At 43.2% G+C, this 19,395-nt stretch overlaps 1 protein-coding gene across 1 annotated transcript in view; it reads left to right on the forward strand.

Annotated features, from left to right (window-relative positions):
• Positions 1 to 11,247: 11,247 nt before the first annotated feature.
• PRKX (protein kinase cAMP-dependent X-linked catalytic subunit) overlaps positions 11,248 to 19,395 on the forward strand; it is a 111,687-nt gene continuing 103,539 nt past the window's right edge. Inside the window, exon 1 of the mRNA XM_075853984.1 lies at positions 11,248 to 12,238. Coding sequence (XP_075710099.1) covers positions 12,043 to 12,238 — 196 coding nt within the window. The 5' untranslated portion in view covers positions 11,248 to 12,042. The remainder of the gene's footprint in view (positions 12,239 to 19,395) is intronic.

Below are 19,395 nucleotides of genomic sequence, written 5' to 3' on the forward strand. Positions count from 1 at the left end.
CGGGAGTGTTAGGAGAGCACTCCAAGGCTTTTTCCAAGAATGAAGCAGACTTTGGGTTGACAACAACTTTAGAACATGAAATACATACGGGAAATGCTCACCCGGTACGAGAACGATACCGTACCATTCCGCCCGCTTTTTATCAAGAAGCCAAAGTGTTGCTAAAACGCATGCTAGACAGTCATGTTATCCGACCCAGTAAAAGTCCATGGGCTTCTCCCATAGTATTAGTAAAGAAGAAAGATGGAAGCTTGCGGTTCTGTGTAGATTACCGGCGATTGAATGCCTGCACCGTCAGAGATGCATACCCTTTACCACGAATAGAAGACTCTTTGCTGGCTTTGGGTAAGGCCAAATACTTCTCTACCCTGGATTTGGCCAGTGGGTACTGGCAAGTACCAGTTGCAGAAGAAGATCGAGAAAAGACTGCATTCATCACCCCTATGGGGTTATACGAATTTTTGAGAATGCCGTTCGGTCTAACCAATGCACCAGCTACATTTCAGCGCTTGATGGAAGTTTGTTTGGGAGATTTAAACTTTGAATGTTTGCTCATCTACCTAGATGACATCATTATCTTCTCAGCCACTTTCACAGAACATTTGGAAAGATTGAAAGTGGTACTTACGCGTATCGAAGAACATGGTCTAAAACTAAAACCGGGCAAATGTCACTTGTTTAAAGAAAGAATTGAGTACCTGGGACACGTGGTTACTAGAGACGGTGTACAACCAATGGATGCCAAAGTACGAGCCGTGCAACAATGGCCGGTACCAAAGACAGTAACAGAGCTTAGAAGTTTCCTAGGACTGATTGGATATTACAGACGGTTCATACAGAATTTTGCTAAGGTGGCTGCTCCCCTATATGTGTTACTGAATGGAACCAAACCGGGAGTCGATCATAAGAGAAGTATCACTTGGGGAATAGAGGCTGAACAAGCCTTCCAAGAGTTAAAAAGACGACTAACTGGTGCTCCTGTCTTGGCGTATGCAGATTACTCTCTACCATTTGTTTTGTGTACCGATGGAAGTTTAAAAGAATTAGGAGCTGTTCTTTCTCAAGTGCAGAATGGACGGGAACGTGTCATTGCTTATGCCAGTCGGACGCTGAGAGATGGGGAAAAGAATCCGGACAACTATAGCTCATTCCGGTTGGAACTTTTGGCAGTCGTATGGGCGGTTACCGAGCGATTTGCAGATATCTTGCTGGGCGCAGAGTGTGTGTTATGGACTGACAATAATCCATTGGTTCATTTAGACTCGGCCAAATTGGGTGCTATGGAGCAACGTTGGCGAGCACGACTTAGCAAATTTAAATTTACTGTGAAGTACCGCCCAGGACGAGCTAATGGGAATGCAGATGCCCTGTCCCGTAATCCAGTAGATTTGCCTGAAGGACTGACTGAAGAGGAGTTAGAGGAAACAGAGACTCCTAATTTCCTTGCCAATGAAGTACATGATCAGATGCCAGGTGAGAATATTCAAAGTGCTCCGGTGCATACTGGGGAGCCCATAAGAGAAACCATCGATCAATGGACTGCTGAAGAATGGAAGAAACAGCAGTTGCAAGATATTCAAATTCGGACTGTAAGAAGATGGGTGCTAGAGAGATACCGACCCAATCAACGAGAGCGATTGCGATTGTCTGGAGTGGGACAGAGAATATATCGCCAACGAGATAGATTGGCAGTAAAACAAGGGATATTGTACCGCCGAGTATTCCTACCGACCATGGAAGGACCCGTCTGGCAAGCTGTGTTGCCGGAGCGAGAGTTAGAAAGTACGGTTAAGTGGATGCATGAGAAAAAGGGGCATTATGGTCCTGAAAAGACTTTCCGTTGGTTGCAAAAATTCTACTATCATCCTTTGCTGTTTGCAGTGGCACAGAAAGTGTGTCAGAACTGTAGAAATTGCACCCTGGCCAGAGCGGCTGAACAACAAGCTCCGGTGGGGCATATACAGACGCATTATCCATTACAGTTGGTCATGATGGACTATTTGACAGTAGATGAGTCTTTACAAGGGTACAGATATTTATTGGTTGTGATAGAACACTTCACCAAATTCACAGTGGCCGTACCTACCAGAGATCAAACGGCTGAATCTGCGGCACAGGGATTGTGGACTCATTTCATCTTACCCTATGGATGTCCTTCACAGCTTCACTCTGATCAAGGAGCTTGTTTTGAGGGGCGAGTAATAGAAGAATTATGCAGATTGTACCAGATTAAAAAGACCCGCACGACCCCGTATCACCCTCAAGGGAACGGGGCCTGTGAAAGGATGAATCGGACCATATTGCAGTTGTTGCGAACACTGGAGAAACAAAAAAAAGAGAGATGGCCTGACTACATTGCAGAATTAATCTGGATCTATAATAACACTTTACATGCCACTACTGGATATTCTCCTTTTCTGTTAATGTTCGGAAGAAATGGACGATGTCCCCTAAATTTAATGGTGCCTATCCCGGAAGAACAAGAAGAGTGGATTCCGCAGACCTGGATGTGGGGTCATCGACGCAAGGTACAAGAAATGTATAATTTAGTGGCGCAGAGACTGGGGCCTCATGATCTTACAGTAAATCAGAAATTGAAGGAACTACCTTTGCAAGTGGGTGATAGAGTAATCGTGCGAAACCAGGGTGCAAGAAGAGCAGGAAAGCTGCAATGGAAGTGGGAAACCTTGGCGTATGAGGTGGTGCGTCAGCCCAATCCATATATTCCTGTATTTGTGATCAAGCCGGAGGGTAGTAGTGGCCCTTTGAAAACCGTACACAGAAATATGCTGAGACCCTGCACATTTATAAGTCGTGAACCAGAAGCAAACACTAGAGATCCTCCTGTTGCAACACCCGTTCCCATAGATGAAGGTTGGTGGAGTCCGCCGGTTCAAGTACCAGAGAGACAAGAAAGTACCAGTGAAGTACAAGAAGAGAATGTTACTCCTGTGGAAGAAGAGTTGTCACAGGTACGTCATTCTCAGCGATCCAATTTTGGAAGGCTTCCTTCTAGGTTTGAACGATTTGTGACGCCACAGCAAGTTGCCGGGACGGCAACTGATAAACCTGGGGGAAAAGATGTAACCCAGCAAAAGGTTTGTATGGCATTGAGAAATGGGAGGTTGTGGCCGGCCACTAGAGGGCGCTGTGAAGTTAGTACATCGACAGTGTTTAGTGTGTGGAGTGATATACAAGAGAGGTCTAGTGAGGAAGTGTCTGGACAGAGGTCTGAGAAGCGCTGGACAGGAAGAGACAGAGACTGGACTGAGAGAGCTGTAGCAAGTAAGGAAGACATTGTGACTCAGATAACTGTAAAAGATAAAGAGCATTCTGGCCAGCAGCAGAGCATAAGTAATGTGAAGTATCAGACACACATTTACTGGAGTTCCAAGTTAAGGAGATCCGGCTGAGTTAAGAAGAGAGTGTTTAGAGCAAGAAGCTGAAGACGCCATTTTGAGCATAAGGTAACATAGAGCCATTAACTGCCGGCTCATCAGAGAGTGCATTGTATTACATTGCCGGACCTCAAAGATGACATTACACTAAACCTGGAAGCTAAGAGACTTTATTATCCTAAGGCACCGGATAAAGAGAACATATTTTAATCATTACGGATTATAAGAGACTGTGTTATATTGAAGTGCCGGATAAAAGCAGAGACTGTATTGTTTACCGAGCACCAGTTATATTTTGCCTAGAGCTCAAGTTTTTGACTGTTGTCATATTTTCTGCATGTTCAGTAAAGACAAAACGAATATAATCCCGGTGTCAGTAATTATTGTCCTTAAAGTCATATTACATACCTAGTGCAGGCCCTGAGTGGGTGAGACATGACACAGGGAATCTGTCTTTGGTGTTATTTGTATCCCTGTGTCAGGAGTGTCACTTCAGGTCCTGCATTAGGCATAACTCAGGGTAACAGATTTGCTTGGAGTGTACCTTTTAAAGTCAAAGTCCAAGTCCAGTTTAAAGTCAATTTATTTTCTTTTTAGCAATTCCATAATATAATATTATATTTTGGGTATCCACAGAAGGCATTATCATATTAGTAAATTAAGCTATAATAACCCTAATTAACCCCTTCAAGCATCAGGACTTGAATATGTAAAGTGTAAGGTAGTTCCTGCATTTTGACGTGTATATTTCCGTGATGTATTTCCTTGTAAATGACCCCAGGGTTTTTCATATGATAATTCCAGTACAAGCTATATCATATCAATAAGGATATCCATGCAGACGATGACGCAAAAGTATTAAAAAAGACATATTGCTGAATGATTGATTCCATCAACTTCGCTCCATATAGAAGTACTGTATGTAAGTACATTATAGTTTAAAAATAAAGAACACAAATCAAATCCTCTTAAGATTTTTTTTAAAATGTAAAAAGAAATGCAAAAAAATTAAGACAAAAGTAAAAATGTAAAAAATACAATGTACACAATAAAAAATAATAAAATAATAATAATAAATATATATATATATTTGTAGATAGATGGATAGATAGATAGATAGATGCTGTATATATGGCATAAAAAATAGAAAATAAATAAAACAATAGCGGGATAGTTTTTCATTCTGCATTTTCCTCATAATATACATTATTATAAATTAAATGCTAACTAATATGTACTCCAACAGTCACATTTAAAATAGAGGTAGGTTGGTATTTTATCTTTCTAGTATAGCACATTATATTACTTACAAATTGCTATAAGAGTAAAAGGCCATTGATGTTTCTTACTACTCTATCTTCTCTGGTTTTCCTGTTTCCTATGGTTAAGCCACTCTTTCCATCTTATTGATTTAATAGCACTTATAAGGCGCGATTCTAAAATGTATAGATTCACATATGACATATTGTAATCCTATTTCAAACAGAAAAATCTTGAAAATTTGTAGTCGGATCTAAAGATAACAGGAAACTGCTGTCTAGTGTCATGCAGTATATGGATATGTACTGCACAGATAGATATGCTCCTGTTTTTCTGCACACATCACATTTAGGGCACATTCACACGTGGCGGAATTGCTGTTGAATTCCGCTGCGTACAGTCCGCAGTGGAATCCTGCAGCAGCCGTTTTTTAAATTTGTTTCTATACATTTTTAGGAAAGTTAGTTCAGACGTTGCAGAAAATAACTGTGCGGAAATCAGGCTGCGGTGCAGAATTTTCCCTCTGCAGCATGCACATTACATTGCGGAGAAGAAGCGGAATTTCACTGCGGATTTCAGCCTTTGAAGTGCAAAAACTGAAATCTGTGACAAGTCCGCTGTGATATCTGCAATGTCTGAATTACCTGTCAAATATGCAAATGTTGGTGCAGATTCGTTGCGTAATTGCCCCGAATCTGCACCAACATGTGCAGCGGAAAAATTCCACCACGTGTGAACGTGCCCTTATTATGACCGACTAACAGACACATATTGAATTTAAGAGATTTTTCAACTAAAGTACAATAGTTCTATCCCTGAACGTGTTGGAAGTAACAGCTAGTATACAGTACTTAGCATTATCCACCCTGCAATATCAAAGTTAATAAAGATGAGTCACCTATAGAATGAAGTTAAAAAAAAAAATGAACCCCCTTAGATAATCTAATCACATAAGTTTCTCTAGTTAGAACATTGTAATTAACACCTTGGCGTCGCACCAATTTTTCGTTTTTTAATTTTCATTTTTTCCTCCCGCCTTTCAAAGCCATAACTTTTTTCGTTTTCCATTGACATAGCTGTATGAGTGCTTGTTTTTTCAATTCCAAATCATGGGACATGTTAAAGAGGCTCTGTCACCAGATTTTGCAACCCCTATCTGCTATTGCAGCAGATCGGCGCTGCAATGTAGATAAGAGTAACGTTTTTATTTTTAAAAAAACGAGCATTTTTGGCCAAGTTATGACCATTTTTGCAGTTATGCAAATGAGGCTTGCAAAAGTCCAAGTGGGTGTGTTTAAAAGTAAAAGTCCAAGTGGGCGTGTATTATGTGCGTACATCGGGGCGTTTTTAATACTTTCACTAGCTGGGCGCTCTGAAGTGAAGTAACATCCTCTTCTCTTCAGAACGCCCAGCTTCTGACAGTGCAGATCTGTGACGTCACTCACAGGTCCTGTATCGTGACGGCCACATCGGCACCAGAGGCTACAGTTGATTCTGCAGCAGCATCAGCGTTTGCAGGTAAGATCGACTTAAAAATTGTAGTTGTTGCATTTTTTGCGGCGGGTTCGCAGAACAAAACACAACTCTGAATAAAATAAAACAGTATACTTACCTAGGAGTCTGTGTTTCTTCCTCAAAGCCGGCCACCTGGGGTGACGCTTCATCGAGTGTGACCGCCGCTGCAGCCAATCACAGGCTGCAGCGGCTTCCTGGGATGAAACGTCATCCCAGAAGGCTGGCCTGACAGCAGACCGGCTAAGTGCTGCAGTTTTTCACAGTGGACATTCCGGGTGAAAAACTGCACTACAGTTTGGTGCACTTTTTCATCCAGAATCCCCTGTGGCGCACGCAGCGTATCCGCCAAGTGTGAACACGGCCTTAGACTACAAATTACAATTTTGTAGACAGGACAAATACTCTTTGGACATATCACCGTCTTTTTGGGTATGCATTAAAGGGGTGTTTGTGCTGGCTGAAATAGGGGTACCCAGAGCAGGTGACTAATAGGGCATATGTATAAAGGACTGTCCTGATGGGACAACTTATAATAGGTGGTAACAGATAAAAATCATTAAATATTCAATAAGAGATACCTAGTCTATACACTGCTAGTTCGCGCAGGAGGACGGATATATCCGTCCTGTCATCGCGCGGGTACTGTCACTGTACCCACGCGATTAGCGGCAGGAGAATGGCTGTTATACACAGCCTGGCTCCTGCTGCAACTGTCGGAATCGAAGCGCGCTCCGATTCCGGCAGTTTAACCCATTAAATGCCGCTGTCAATAGTGACAGCGGCATTTAATGTGTTTGACAGACTGAGGGAGCTCCCTCTGTCACCCGATCGGCGCCCCCGCAAACAAATCGCGGGTCGCCGTCGGGTTTCCATGACAGCCGGGGGTCTAACAAAGACCCCCAGGTCTGTCTTCAGCATCTGCCTGTTAGGCGATGAGAGAGGCATGACCTAATAGGTTGCCTGTCAGTTTTACACTGACAGGCAATAATGCTTCGGTATACTAAGTATACCAAAAGCATTATATATGCGATCAACAGATCGCATAGTGAAGTGTCCTGATGGGACTTAAAAAAAAAATGACAATCAGTTAAATAAAGTTTGTGAAAAAAAAAAAAAAATTACAGTCAAAGTCAAATAAAACTACTTTTTAGGCCCAAAAAGTGGTTTTATTTAGTAAAACTGTCAAAACAAATCACACATACACATATATGGTATCCCCGCGATCGTAACAACTTGACCAATAAAATGAACACATTAATTAAACCGCCGGATGAACGGCGTCCAAAGAAAACGCAAAAAACAACGGCAAAATTCTCTCTTTTCTCCCATTCCCCCCATATAAAATAAAATAAAAGTTAATCTATAAGTCCTATGTACCCCAAAATAGTACTAATGAAAACTACACATTGTCCCGCAAAAATCAAGCCCACATACGACCGCATCGACGGAAAAATAAAAACGTTACGGCTGTTGGAATGCGGCGATGCAAAAACAAGTAATTGTTTTCTAAAAGGGTTTTTATTGTACAAACGTAGGAAAACATATATAAAACCTTTACATATTTGGTATCCCCGTAATCGTGTCGACCCATAGAATACAGTTAACATGTTATTTACGCTGCATAGTAAACGGCATAAATTTATAACGTGAAAATTAATGCTGGAATAGCTGCTTATTTTCAATTCTCTCCTAAAATAAAGTTAATAAAAGTTAATCAATATGTTATAAGCATCTAAAAATGGTACAATCGTCCCGCAAAAAACAAGCCCTTATACGGCTATGTCGACGGAATAAAAAAAAAGTTACGACTCTTGGAATGCGACCGTGAGAAAACAAAAAATAATCCTTGGTCATTAACGTGCAAAATGGCCCGGTCATTAAGGGGTTAAACAATGTGCATAAATAAATATAAATATATATATACAGGGGATATAAAAAGTCTACACACCCCTATTAAAATGCCAGGCTTTTGCCATTGAGAAACAAACTGAAATATTTTAGGGTATGTTCACATGACCTATTTTCGGCCATTTTTCGGCGCCTAAACGCCCAAAAAAAGGCTGAAAAATCGGAAGCAGAACGTCTCCAAACATCTGACCATAGATTTCAATGGGAAAAACGGCGTTCTGTTCCGATGGGGCGTTTGTTACAGTGCAGGACACTTCTTGGGACGTTTTTGGAGCTGTTTTTCATTGACTCTATTGAAAAAAGCTCCAAAAACGGCCGTAAAAAACGCAGCGAAAAATCGCGAGTGGCTTAAAAAATGTCTGAAAATCAGGAGCTGTTTTCCCTTGAAAACAGCTCTGTATTTTCAGTCGTTTTTGAGTTTGTGTGTGAACCTACCCTTAGGGTGGAAAAATAAAAATAAAGAACAAAAATGTCATTGAATAAATATGCACACCCTTAATCTAATACTTTGTTGAATTACCCTTTGACTTTATGACAGCGTTCAGTCTTTTTGGGTAGAAGTCTAGCAGCATGGCACATCTTTACTTGGCAATTGTTGCTCACTCTTCCTTGCAAAAGCGCTCCAAATCTGTCAGATCGCGAGGGCATCTTCTGTGTACAGCCCTCTTCAGGTCACCCCACCTATTTTCAATGGGATTCAGGTCTGGGCTCTGGGTGGGCCATTCCAATACTTTGATCTTCTGGTGAACCCATTCTTTTGTTAATTTGGAGGTATGCTCTGGGTCGTTGTCTTGTAGAAGTGTGAAATTCCTCTACATCTTCAGCTTTTTAGCAGAGGCCTCCAGGTTTTGTGCCAATATTGCCTGATATTTGGAACTGTTCATAATTCCCAACTACCATATGAAATAATATATATAAATTCAATAAATGAATTAATTAAATTCTTTATTATGCTATATTAAGCAAACTAACAAACCACAAATATGGATCTAAAATAGTCGATGCATGCCGCTAGAAAAAGATCGTAGCACAGTTTGTGAAGTGTACAATGGAACACCTATTGTAATTGATGTCCAGACCAGGTTCGAGGGCTGCAGAATTCAGAAGCAAGTTCCCTAGTTATCTAGCGGTGTATCTAACAGTCATGCATGGAATTAAAATTGGAAAAGCCCCCGGTATGGTAAAGCGCAGTCCTCTGTGCTTTCATATATATAGAAAAAAATTAAAAATGCATTTCAGCACATACCACACCGGCGGAGGCAAAAAGGACACTCTTCTGGCCTCTGTCGGTGTATTGCTGGGTTCGGCGTATGCGCTGGGAGCTTTCTACAAATTGTTTCAACCGTAGCACCGTATGTGAAAAAACACGATCACGCTTGGTAACTGCGAGGGTAATTTATGCTTTGAACACCAACAACACAAGAAGCAGTGTAGCTGCACTTAGGTCTCATAGAAGTGGGTTGCAAAAAGTTTATTTTTCCACTTGTTGTCAAAATTATTCAACATTATAGGAAGGCACAGGAATGTGGCAAAACCACAGCAGGGTTCATGAAGTCTAGCATGGGGTTATTAAGTGATAAGCCTGTACTGACGATATGACCATTGCGGGCAACGGTCATAAGAAGAGCTTATAATACAATTGAATGTGCCTATACATGTAGCCCATCTTTTCTGGCATAAATGTGGCCTACTATATATATTACTTTTGTGGGTCCCCACAGCTTTCCTCAGTCATAACAGCCGGGGGGGGGGGGGGGGGGTTTTAGGGCCGCACCAGCCCACTCCACTGCTAATGGCCAACAGAGGAAGGCAGGCATAATGTCAGCATTGTGTTGCCTGGGCAACGCCAACGCGTAGGAATCTGACGAGTCGCAGCCTGATGACATCACCAGGGCATTAAAACGGCATTTCACCTTTTAGCAATTGATTATTTTGTCATTATTGCAGATTCTCAGGTGTTTCCTCAGTTCTATTTGTTGACCCTGGTTTGTTTCTTAGCTTTAGGCTATTTGCCTGTTGTTCTTATTCTGCTTCGCTCCCACCGTGTTATTGGCTGTGGATCCTGGATTGATTATGAGTTTGTCTAATGTTCTGGTACTGTTGATTATCCGCACATTACTGACCGCGTTCCTCTCCATCACCGCCCAACAAAGGACTTCTTACAGAGGTGTCTATGGGGGTCTAGGGTGAAGACAAGGGAGGCTCCTTAGACTGGGCACCCTGTCAGCCAGCGTCACTCTGGTAGCAGCATTGCCTGCTGTTCTTCATCCAGCTCTGGCGCTGCCCGTTTGCAATGCTTCTGACCAGCTCTCTAGCACCCACTCCTGATTTTACACCCTTTGGATCAGAGAACATCTGCATCCAGGTGCGCTTCCCAATTATTGAGCATGATATTCAGTAGCTGGACTGGGGGGGGGGGAGGGGGTTATATACAGCCTGTGCATACATGTAACCTACATTTTAAACAACAGACATTTTTTTTTTCTAAGCATACATTTTGATTGTGGAAGATATCATGCTAAGTATGCCTCTTTAACAAGTGGAGGGGCCTCTTAAAATAATTTCCTTCTGTACCCCTGTCTGCTGCTGTGTTCAGGACTATTGTCTCCGTACCACAGCTACCAGTACGTGACACGTCCAGAAACACTATAGGGACCTCCCACTCATAGTGAGACCCTCCAGGTGTTTCATTTTTCTGACGTGATGGGCTCATCTGTCAGGGCGGGTCTGAGGCAGCGCAGGTGTCAAGGTACAGTCCCCCGCTACGCCCGGGATTGGTTGTATTTTGGCCCGCCCTCTTCTCCCCAGCGCCAGACTGTACAAAAACACAAACAAAGTGCCAGCGACAGGCTAGTAAATGGGCGGTGCTCTGCAGTACTGTGACAGGACGTGGGCGTGTGATACGACGGATAGCCTAGTGTGAGGAAGAAGGCCTGTGGGAGGTGGTATTGTGGGAAAATAACAAGGAAGTGGGCGTGTCATTTGCCGGTCTCTTTTCCGATTTGGGTGTGTCTTATTGAAGAGTGACATGTAGTGGGCGGGTCTTTATGGAATAGGCTACGTGGTGTGGGCGTGTCTCGTTGAAAGTGATATTTTGCGGGGCGGACCATTCAGAGCAATGCTAACGAGCAATGGGCGGGTCATATAGCAGATTGACGGCGCTGAGGTACAGCGACACTCCCTGCTGCTTGAGAAGCTGGGCGGTGTAAACTGTATAGGCCCCACCTCTTCTGGCTGCTTTCCTTGTGTGAATAAGCTGCAGTTTGAATCTGCAGGGAAGGGGAGGAGTCAGCGGCAATGTGGTGAAACGGACACAGAAAGTGGCACGACCTCTCACTACTACTCCCCGGACTGCCCGCAATACAAAGGCATCTCAGTCTTCCTCTGCACGGAGCATACCGCCATACGACTGCCAACTGAGGGCATTGAGGGGCAGGGAACCCCAGAGTAGCTTGGAGAAAGGAGACTTCTTGCCCATTCCTGGGTCATACGTCAACCACCCGGAGCACAACCGGGCAGAGGCCGGGTAGCAGCGGGCTGTTCCTGGCTACAGGGCAGTTCTGGATAGTATGATGAGCAGGGACGTGGGAAGTGCCATTGTCTTGTGCGCTGAGTAGAATCTGCTACCTGCATACATCTATTGTGGCAGTGCCAAGCTCCAGACACAATGACGACTGACAGGTCCAGACTGATGACTGCTGGCAGTGCCACCTGCCCGTACCCGGGGCTTCTCCCGTCTTCACAGTGAGAGCCATCTGTGCTGCTGGTACCAGCTCAAGTTGCATTTGCATGTGCCAGTGGCCGCCTCTCCGGTTACTACCTGGCCCCTGTTATCAGGTGTGCAGTAAGGGATCAGGCATCAGATGGTGCCTGTTACCTGCAGTCTCCCCATACAAGAAGCGCAACCTCACTGATCGCACACTCCTTATATATCGCTCGACAGATCGCACATTTGGGTCCGATGGAGGCAGCTGCAGCCGGGTCAGTGAAAGCCAGGTCTGGCTCTAGAAGTGCCGGCAAAGGCAGCAGTGATGGGGGTGTCTCTAGCCCCAGCCCTGGATGCCATGGACAGACTGTTTGTGGGCACAGCTCCCCCCCCTGCCCTGAGTTCCAGCATCAGTACAAGTTGGATGACTTTGACACTGTGGCTACTGTGGGTGAGTTTTCAAGGTCTATTGAACTGTTATATGTGTCATCACCACAGTGCCATGGATGTGCCCAAAGCAATACAGGGCATATGTCTCAGTATACAGAAAGCAGGGCCGTATATAATGCCCAGATTATTGTAAAAGACAAGACACATCCAGATACTAAGAATCAGTCGCTTGATCTTTCCGTACTTGGTTATGTACATGAGATTGTTAGTGTTTTTATTTTTGATTGTTGCATCTTGTAATGACATTTGAAACCATATTCAAGGATGGGACCCATTACAAGTCAATGGAGACAGCTAGTTTCTTATGATATAGACATTGAGCAAAAAAGTTACTTATAAGTGGCATTGGGCAAGGCATTGCATGGCGTTAGTCTGTGGGTATGGCCCACTGGACAACAAGGGTATCTACAGTAGCCGATGTGTAGCTAAAGCAGAAGTGGACAAGTAACTGTAGACTTTCGTAGCCGCTTAGACCACTGTAGTAGTCCGCTTTTGATTTATTTTTAGCTGTCAGTTAGAAATCCATTGGCTCCCTGGGTTTATACGTTTTTCTTTCTCCCATAACACATTAGAGGCTGGCCAATTTACCTCTCTCCTGTTGTTGGCACAAAGTTAATGTTGGTCATACACATAATGGTTCCCCCCATATGACTCCAAGTAGCCCCCCCTCCCCCATAAACATGCATGCTCAGCTCAACCAAGCGTGCGTGTTTATATTGATCGGAAGAACCAGAGTCTCCCAGATAGACAGTCAGGATGCTCTTCATACACATTAGATTGTCCGCGGGATCGGCAGGCAATTATTTAATGTGTATGTCCAGCCATTGTTTCGTTTTACAGCGCTCTTTTCTGACAGGTCATTTTATATCTTGGTAAACAATTTGCCAGACCTGGTACTATTGTTGTTTAGGATCAACCTGGGACTTATCCCTAGAACTGTCCTATGGTAAGATGGGACTGTCCTTTGTACCTTTGACAGCATAATGTCTCCGCATCTTTTCATACCGTCCTATAATAAGGCCTGTTGTGACAGCCACTCGTACTGCTATGCTACCTAGGACTAACTCCTAACTAGAACTATCCACTTATTTTATGTATAGAGTTATACCCTTTCTATTGTGATGTCTTTTGAAAAAAAAAATCAATCGGGGTTCCTGATCGGAGACCCCCTATAGATCACTACAATAAAAAGAGTCCCCTCTAAAACTTGGAGATCTCCCGATCGCCGAGCCAATGTCGATGGTTCTGCCATAACAATGAATTGAACAATAATACAAAGCACTGGGAGCCAATTCATTCCAGCCATAAGTGAAGGACCTACCTCGCTGTCTCCATGACATTCCAAAAGATAGAGAAAACCATAGTCCGTTTGTTAAGACCAATAATTGGATATCATCAACGGAAATCCATTTAAAGGGGTTTTCCGGGAGTAAAAATTGATTGGCCTTTTCTTGGGATGCACCATCAATGTGTGATCGGCGAGAGTCCGACCCCCCCCCCCCCCCAGCTGTGCCTACCAGTACTGCAGTACCAGGCACGACCACAAGAACAGACCACACATTGCGTCTCGATAAACATGGGGTGTCACATCCTCCCCACTGTTCTGATGCTTGGCAGGGGTCCTGTGGGCTCGACCCCCACAATCAATCATTGAAAGCCTATCACAAAGATAAGGTCCTGTTCACATAGTTCTTTGCATGCGTAAAAAGTATGATATTCTTTCGTAATATATAATGCATCTTGCTCATGACTCTTTTTGGAGTATTTATTGAATGATATTCTGATGTATTTGTCCTTTTGACCCTGTTGTTCTTCTTTTCAATAAAACAATTAAAAAAATCTGCCACAAAATTCCTTCAGGAGTTTTGAGGCAGATTTTGACCTGCCTGCACGCTGTTTGCTGCGTTTTTCGCCCGCGCCATGGAGCGCCGTGGGCAAAAGAAAGCAGCAAAAACCGCTTTCTTCCTCCAATTGATGTCAATGAGAGGTCAGACACGGAAACGGCCGAAGATGGGGCATGTCGCTGCTTTTTCCCGTGGCTCGCGAAAAAAAAAAATGGCTCTGCCTTCCATTGAAATCAATGGGAGGCGATTTCGGATGTTTTTTGGCGCGGTTTCCGCGTCAAAAGCTGCGTCAAAATACTCTGTGTGAACTCCCCCTAATGGTTTACTACTGGAAGAAAATGACTCGTAGTACATTATGGATTTCTCTAATATCAGTTGGTACGCCATAATGATGAAATAATTCGGATGTATTCTGTTTGTGCACGTTAAGATTCACATGCAAATTCCTACATTCTTCTTTAATGTCAGATCATTTCTAAGAATTGGATGTTAGGTGAGGCAGAAGGAGTCTTCTAATCGTGAGGGGAAGATCTTTTTATGTGGAAGTGAGACAGACTCAAATATCCTTCAAATATCCTTCAAGCACCCACAATGAAGTTTTATAGTTTAAAGGGGTCCTCCACTTTGAACAACCTCTACTTGTCAGAAGGGTCCCTTTAAAATGAAATTATTACAAACTTTCTTCCCGCTGGGACCCCCAGCGATCACCTGTAATCTGTTGGGAAACCTGGCAGTAAATGTCTAGCTTCCCTGTAGCGCCATCACAGGTGTAATTAAGCATTACACAGTGTCCATTGATATCAATGAGTTGTCTGTGTAATACAGGACAGGTCGTGGGGAGATGTTCTTTGTAATCCCTTTCCACTCTGGTCATGAGATCAGGATCCTGAACAAAAGACCCCACTCTATTAACTCAGAATTCCTTAATAAGGTCGGGGAAAATGGGTTTTCTAAACTGAACAGTGGTAAATTGACCAGTAAATTTTATAGAAATGGAAAATTCAGTAATGATAACAAAGTGCATCTCTAGGGGATAAAAATGATCATTCAATTCGTAATGATGTTCCCTGACCCTCCCCCCCCCCCCCCCCCCCACAAACATTCACATACATAGGAGGGAGTTAGGCAGCATCATATACCTCATGGGGTTGCTTATTTACAAAGGGTCCAATTGGTTAAAATCCACCTTTTGTTTCCTCTGATGGGTGACCTTTGTGGGGCAGTCGGGGTCAGGCTTAGATTGTCAGAAGAACCTGTTGAAATCAATTGGTTCTGCTGACAGATCTCTATTGTGTATGGCCAGCTTTAGGCTTGATCTACTTACTGGGGTTTTGCTAGGAATTACTGATCATGGAGATCCGATCACTGAGACCCCAAAAAACCCCAGTTTGACATTTACCGATCAGTGACTTATGGTATATTCTTGAATATTTGCCCCCTTTAACTGTGGTACTGGATTTAGAGATCTCTGGGTTCTTTTTTTGCCCATGTCTGTTACTGCAGGATACCTATTTAATATGGGATGGCCTACTTTGAGCTCCTTTAGTATTTTCATAATTTTTGCAAAAAATGTACCTAAAATATGATCAGATCTTGACCTAGTTTTGTGAAGATGGATCAAGAGAGCCTAATGTATGTGAACATATGCTGTCACTAACCCCATGGAGCGGCAAGGAACTCAACCAAGCGTTAAAGTCACTCTTGATTAGTCCTGCATGTCAACTTGAAGGCATTTAGGTCCATTCCTCTCATGGTTCTTCGACTCCACTTCTGGTCAACAACATTTCTATTGGATTAAAGAGGCTCTGTCACCAGATTATAAGTGCCCTGTCTCCTACATAATCTGATTGGCGCTGTAATATAGATAAAAGTGGTTTTTAATTTGAAAAACGATCATTTTGAGCAAGTTTTGACCAGAAACTTCTGAAAATACGGAGCTGTTTTCAGGCGAAAACAGCCCCTGATTTTCAGACATTTTTTTAGCAACTCTCGTTTTTCGCTGCATTTTTTACTGCCGTTTTTGGAGCTGTTTTTCAATGGAGTCAATGAAAAACGTCCCAAGAAGTGTCCTGCACTTCATTTTACGTGCCTTATTTTGACAGCGACGCGTAAAATAAAGGCTCGTGGGAACAGAACATCGTAATTCCCATTGAAAGCAATGGGCAGATGTTTGTAGGCGCATTAGGGGCCGAATTACGTCTAAAACACTGCGTGTGAACATACCCTAATTTCAACTCATTCGGCAAGTAGCGCCTATGGTCAGTCCATAAGATATGAGAGGTATCCAACCCATTCAGGGCCTCATTCTTCACTTTAGGTTGTAGTATTTGGGTTGGAACTAGTATGGTAAAGATATTCATCTTGGCCTGTTCAAGCCTTGGATGAATGTGATTGAACTATGATACTTTCCTGAGCTGGAAATCTACTCAAACAGTTGTCACTTGCCTTCAACCTCTTCTCCTAGCAGGTCATGCAAGAGGTCATGACACACTTTTTGCTGGATCTTTTCCAGTACAGTAAAAACTTCAGTAGAGTTTATTGAGTAACTTCTGTCTCCACCACCCAAGTCACTGCAGTGAGTGTTGAAATATCCGCTCTAGAGCATTTCCTGTTGGTGTGCCAGCTCACTATGTATTACTGTGTATAGAAGATACCTATTGCTTATTGTGTGGCATGAAAAGCGATTGTGGCACATTATGAGCACAGCTGGTTAGATGCCCAAGATAGGAACAATTGGAAATCCAAGTCCATCATGAGGTATTATGGAAATAAATATGGCAAAGGTAATTTTGTATTGGCCTTCTCATTGAACTTAGGTGTGTGTGCTAGTAGTTGTGATGTAGTTGTGTTTCAAAGTAGTATGGTTAGTATGTAATTCTTATTTGAAACCGTATTTTCAATGTTTTTACTTATGCGTTTATACATCATTCACGATGTAGAGTACTGAACCATGAATGCACGGTCGGTTTAGGTCATAGCGTTTCAATAGACATTAGATATTTGCTGACCGATCAAGCCAATTTTGATGGGATCCGATGATGATCTAAGGTCTATGGCCCACCACAGACTGTTGTCGGCAGATCGCACAAAAATTGGCTAGGTCTGTCAGCAAAGATCTAATGTCTATGAGTACCATTAATTTTTAGATAATCTTTATGGGCCCTACTGTCGCCCAGAGCCTGTTTTCTTGTGAAATCAATATCAGGCACAGAGATTGCACCACAATTTTTCCAGAAGAATACACATTAGATAGAACTTGACCAGGAATGGCCAACATTTTAATGTATGGGGCTGCCCATGACCCATGTCGTCTGCACTGACAGCAGATGCCCGATTCATTGTTTCCATGGAAGATTACCCACTGCTAGAGGTGTCTGGCAGCAGCTTATTCCCCTCTCTCTCCATTTAAATAAACATCCATGCTTGGCCAAGGCGAGCGTGAATGTTTATGGCGAAGTTGGGGGAAATTTGTATAAATATTTAGTATTTTTAGCCAAGGAGGAGAATACCATTTGCATTAACTATGTTTTTATAGTAAATGCATTTAAAAATGTTTAGTGTGTGTGTATAGGCACACTCTCTTTGCTGTAAACACCGTGGTCTGTCTACACTGTAGTGCAAACACTGCAGTCAGACTGTGGACTGACCACAGCATTTACAGCAGAGGATAGGTTACATATATATATACTGATCATTAAAACCACCTTCCTAATATTGTGTAGGTCCCCCCATTCCTCCAAAACAGCTCTGACCCGTTGAGGCATGGACTTCGCAAGGTGTCCTGTGGTATCTGCCACCAAGATGTTGGCATCAGATCCTGTAAGTTGCGAGTTGGGACATCCATGGATCGGACTTGTTGTTTCAGCACATCCAATGGATGCTCAATCTACCTTTCTATCATATCAGGCCTAAACGTTTTCAGAAATGTATGCTACAGTAGCTCTTCTGTGGGATCCAACCAGAGGAATAGTCTTCGCTCCCTACGTGTATCTAAGAGCCATGGGCGCCCATAACCCTGTTGCCGTTTGACTGGTTGTCTGTTTGGCCACTTCTGGTAGGTACTAACCTTTTGTATACCAGCAGCACCCCACAAGACCTGCTGTTTTGGGGGATATCCTCACCAGTTGTCTAATCATCACTATTTGGCTCTTGCCAAAGTCACTCAGATCCTTACACTTGCTAATTTTTCCTACTTGTAACCAATCAACTTCAAGAACTGACTGTTCACTTGCTGCCTAATATCTATCTCACCCCTCATCACGAGATAATCCACGTAAGGGCCTGTTCACATCACCGTTCGTTTCCGTTCCGGGGTTCTGTCGGAGGATTCCGGCGGGTGAACCCCGCAACGGAAAGTGAAACTGACAGCACAGCTTCAGTTTCAGTCACCATTGATCTCAATGGTGACGGAAACATCGCTAATGCTTTCCGTTCGTCACCATTCCGGCTAGTTTTTGGTTTTCTGACTGAATCAATAGCGGAGTCGACTACGCTATTGATTCAGTCGGAAAACCGGAAACCAGCCGGAATGGTGACGAACGGAAAGCATTAGCGATGTTTCCGTCACCATTGAGATCAATGGTGACTGAAACTGAAGCTGTGCTGTCAGTTTCACTTTCCGTTGCGGGGTTCACCCAACGGAACCCTCCGACGGAACCCCGGAACGGAAATGAACGGTGATGTGAACAGGCCCTAATTCACTTTACCGGTCAGTGGTTTTACTCTTTTATGGATGTACGATGTATTTACTTCTGTATACATTATCCATCAGTATGCTGTGTACATTGTTTTTTTTTTTTTTTATTGTTTTCACGTAATCGCGGCAAAAATCTTGCAGTTCCGCCAGTATACAAACCGTGGCAAAACTGCATAATGTTTGCTGTGATTAGAAACATTGTGACAAAAAAACTTGATAAAACCGCAAGAAATTTCCTGACCAGTCTCACCCTCCCTTTAGGTACAGCCTCTCGCTGTTTCCGAACTGGGCGGCATTCAACAGCGCAGCATCTCCTTCCCTTCACAGCAACCAATCGGCTGCTTTTCTACTTGCAGCTGTGAGTGAAAGGCGCTTTTCATTATCTGAAGGAGAAGAGTTGTAAGGCTATGTTCACACGCTTAACCAAAATCGTCTGAAAATACGGAGCTGTTTTCAAGGGACAACAGCTCCTGATTTTCAGAAGTTTTTTAAGCCACTCCCGATTTTCGTGGCGCTTTTTACGGCCGTTTTTGGAGCTGTTTCCTATGGAATCAATGGAAACCTGCTCCAAAAACGTCCCAAGAAGAGACCTGCACTTCTTTTTCGCGGCCGGTTTCT

The sequence above is a fragment of the Rhinoderma darwinii genome, chromosome 2 (assembly GCF_050947455.1).
Source record: "Rhinoderma darwinii isolate aRhiDar2 chromosome 2, aRhiDar2.hap1, whole genome shotgun sequence".
Taxonomy (NCBI): domain Eukaryota; kingdom Metazoa; phylum Chordata; class Amphibia; order Anura; family Rhinodermatidae; genus Rhinoderma; species Rhinoderma darwinii.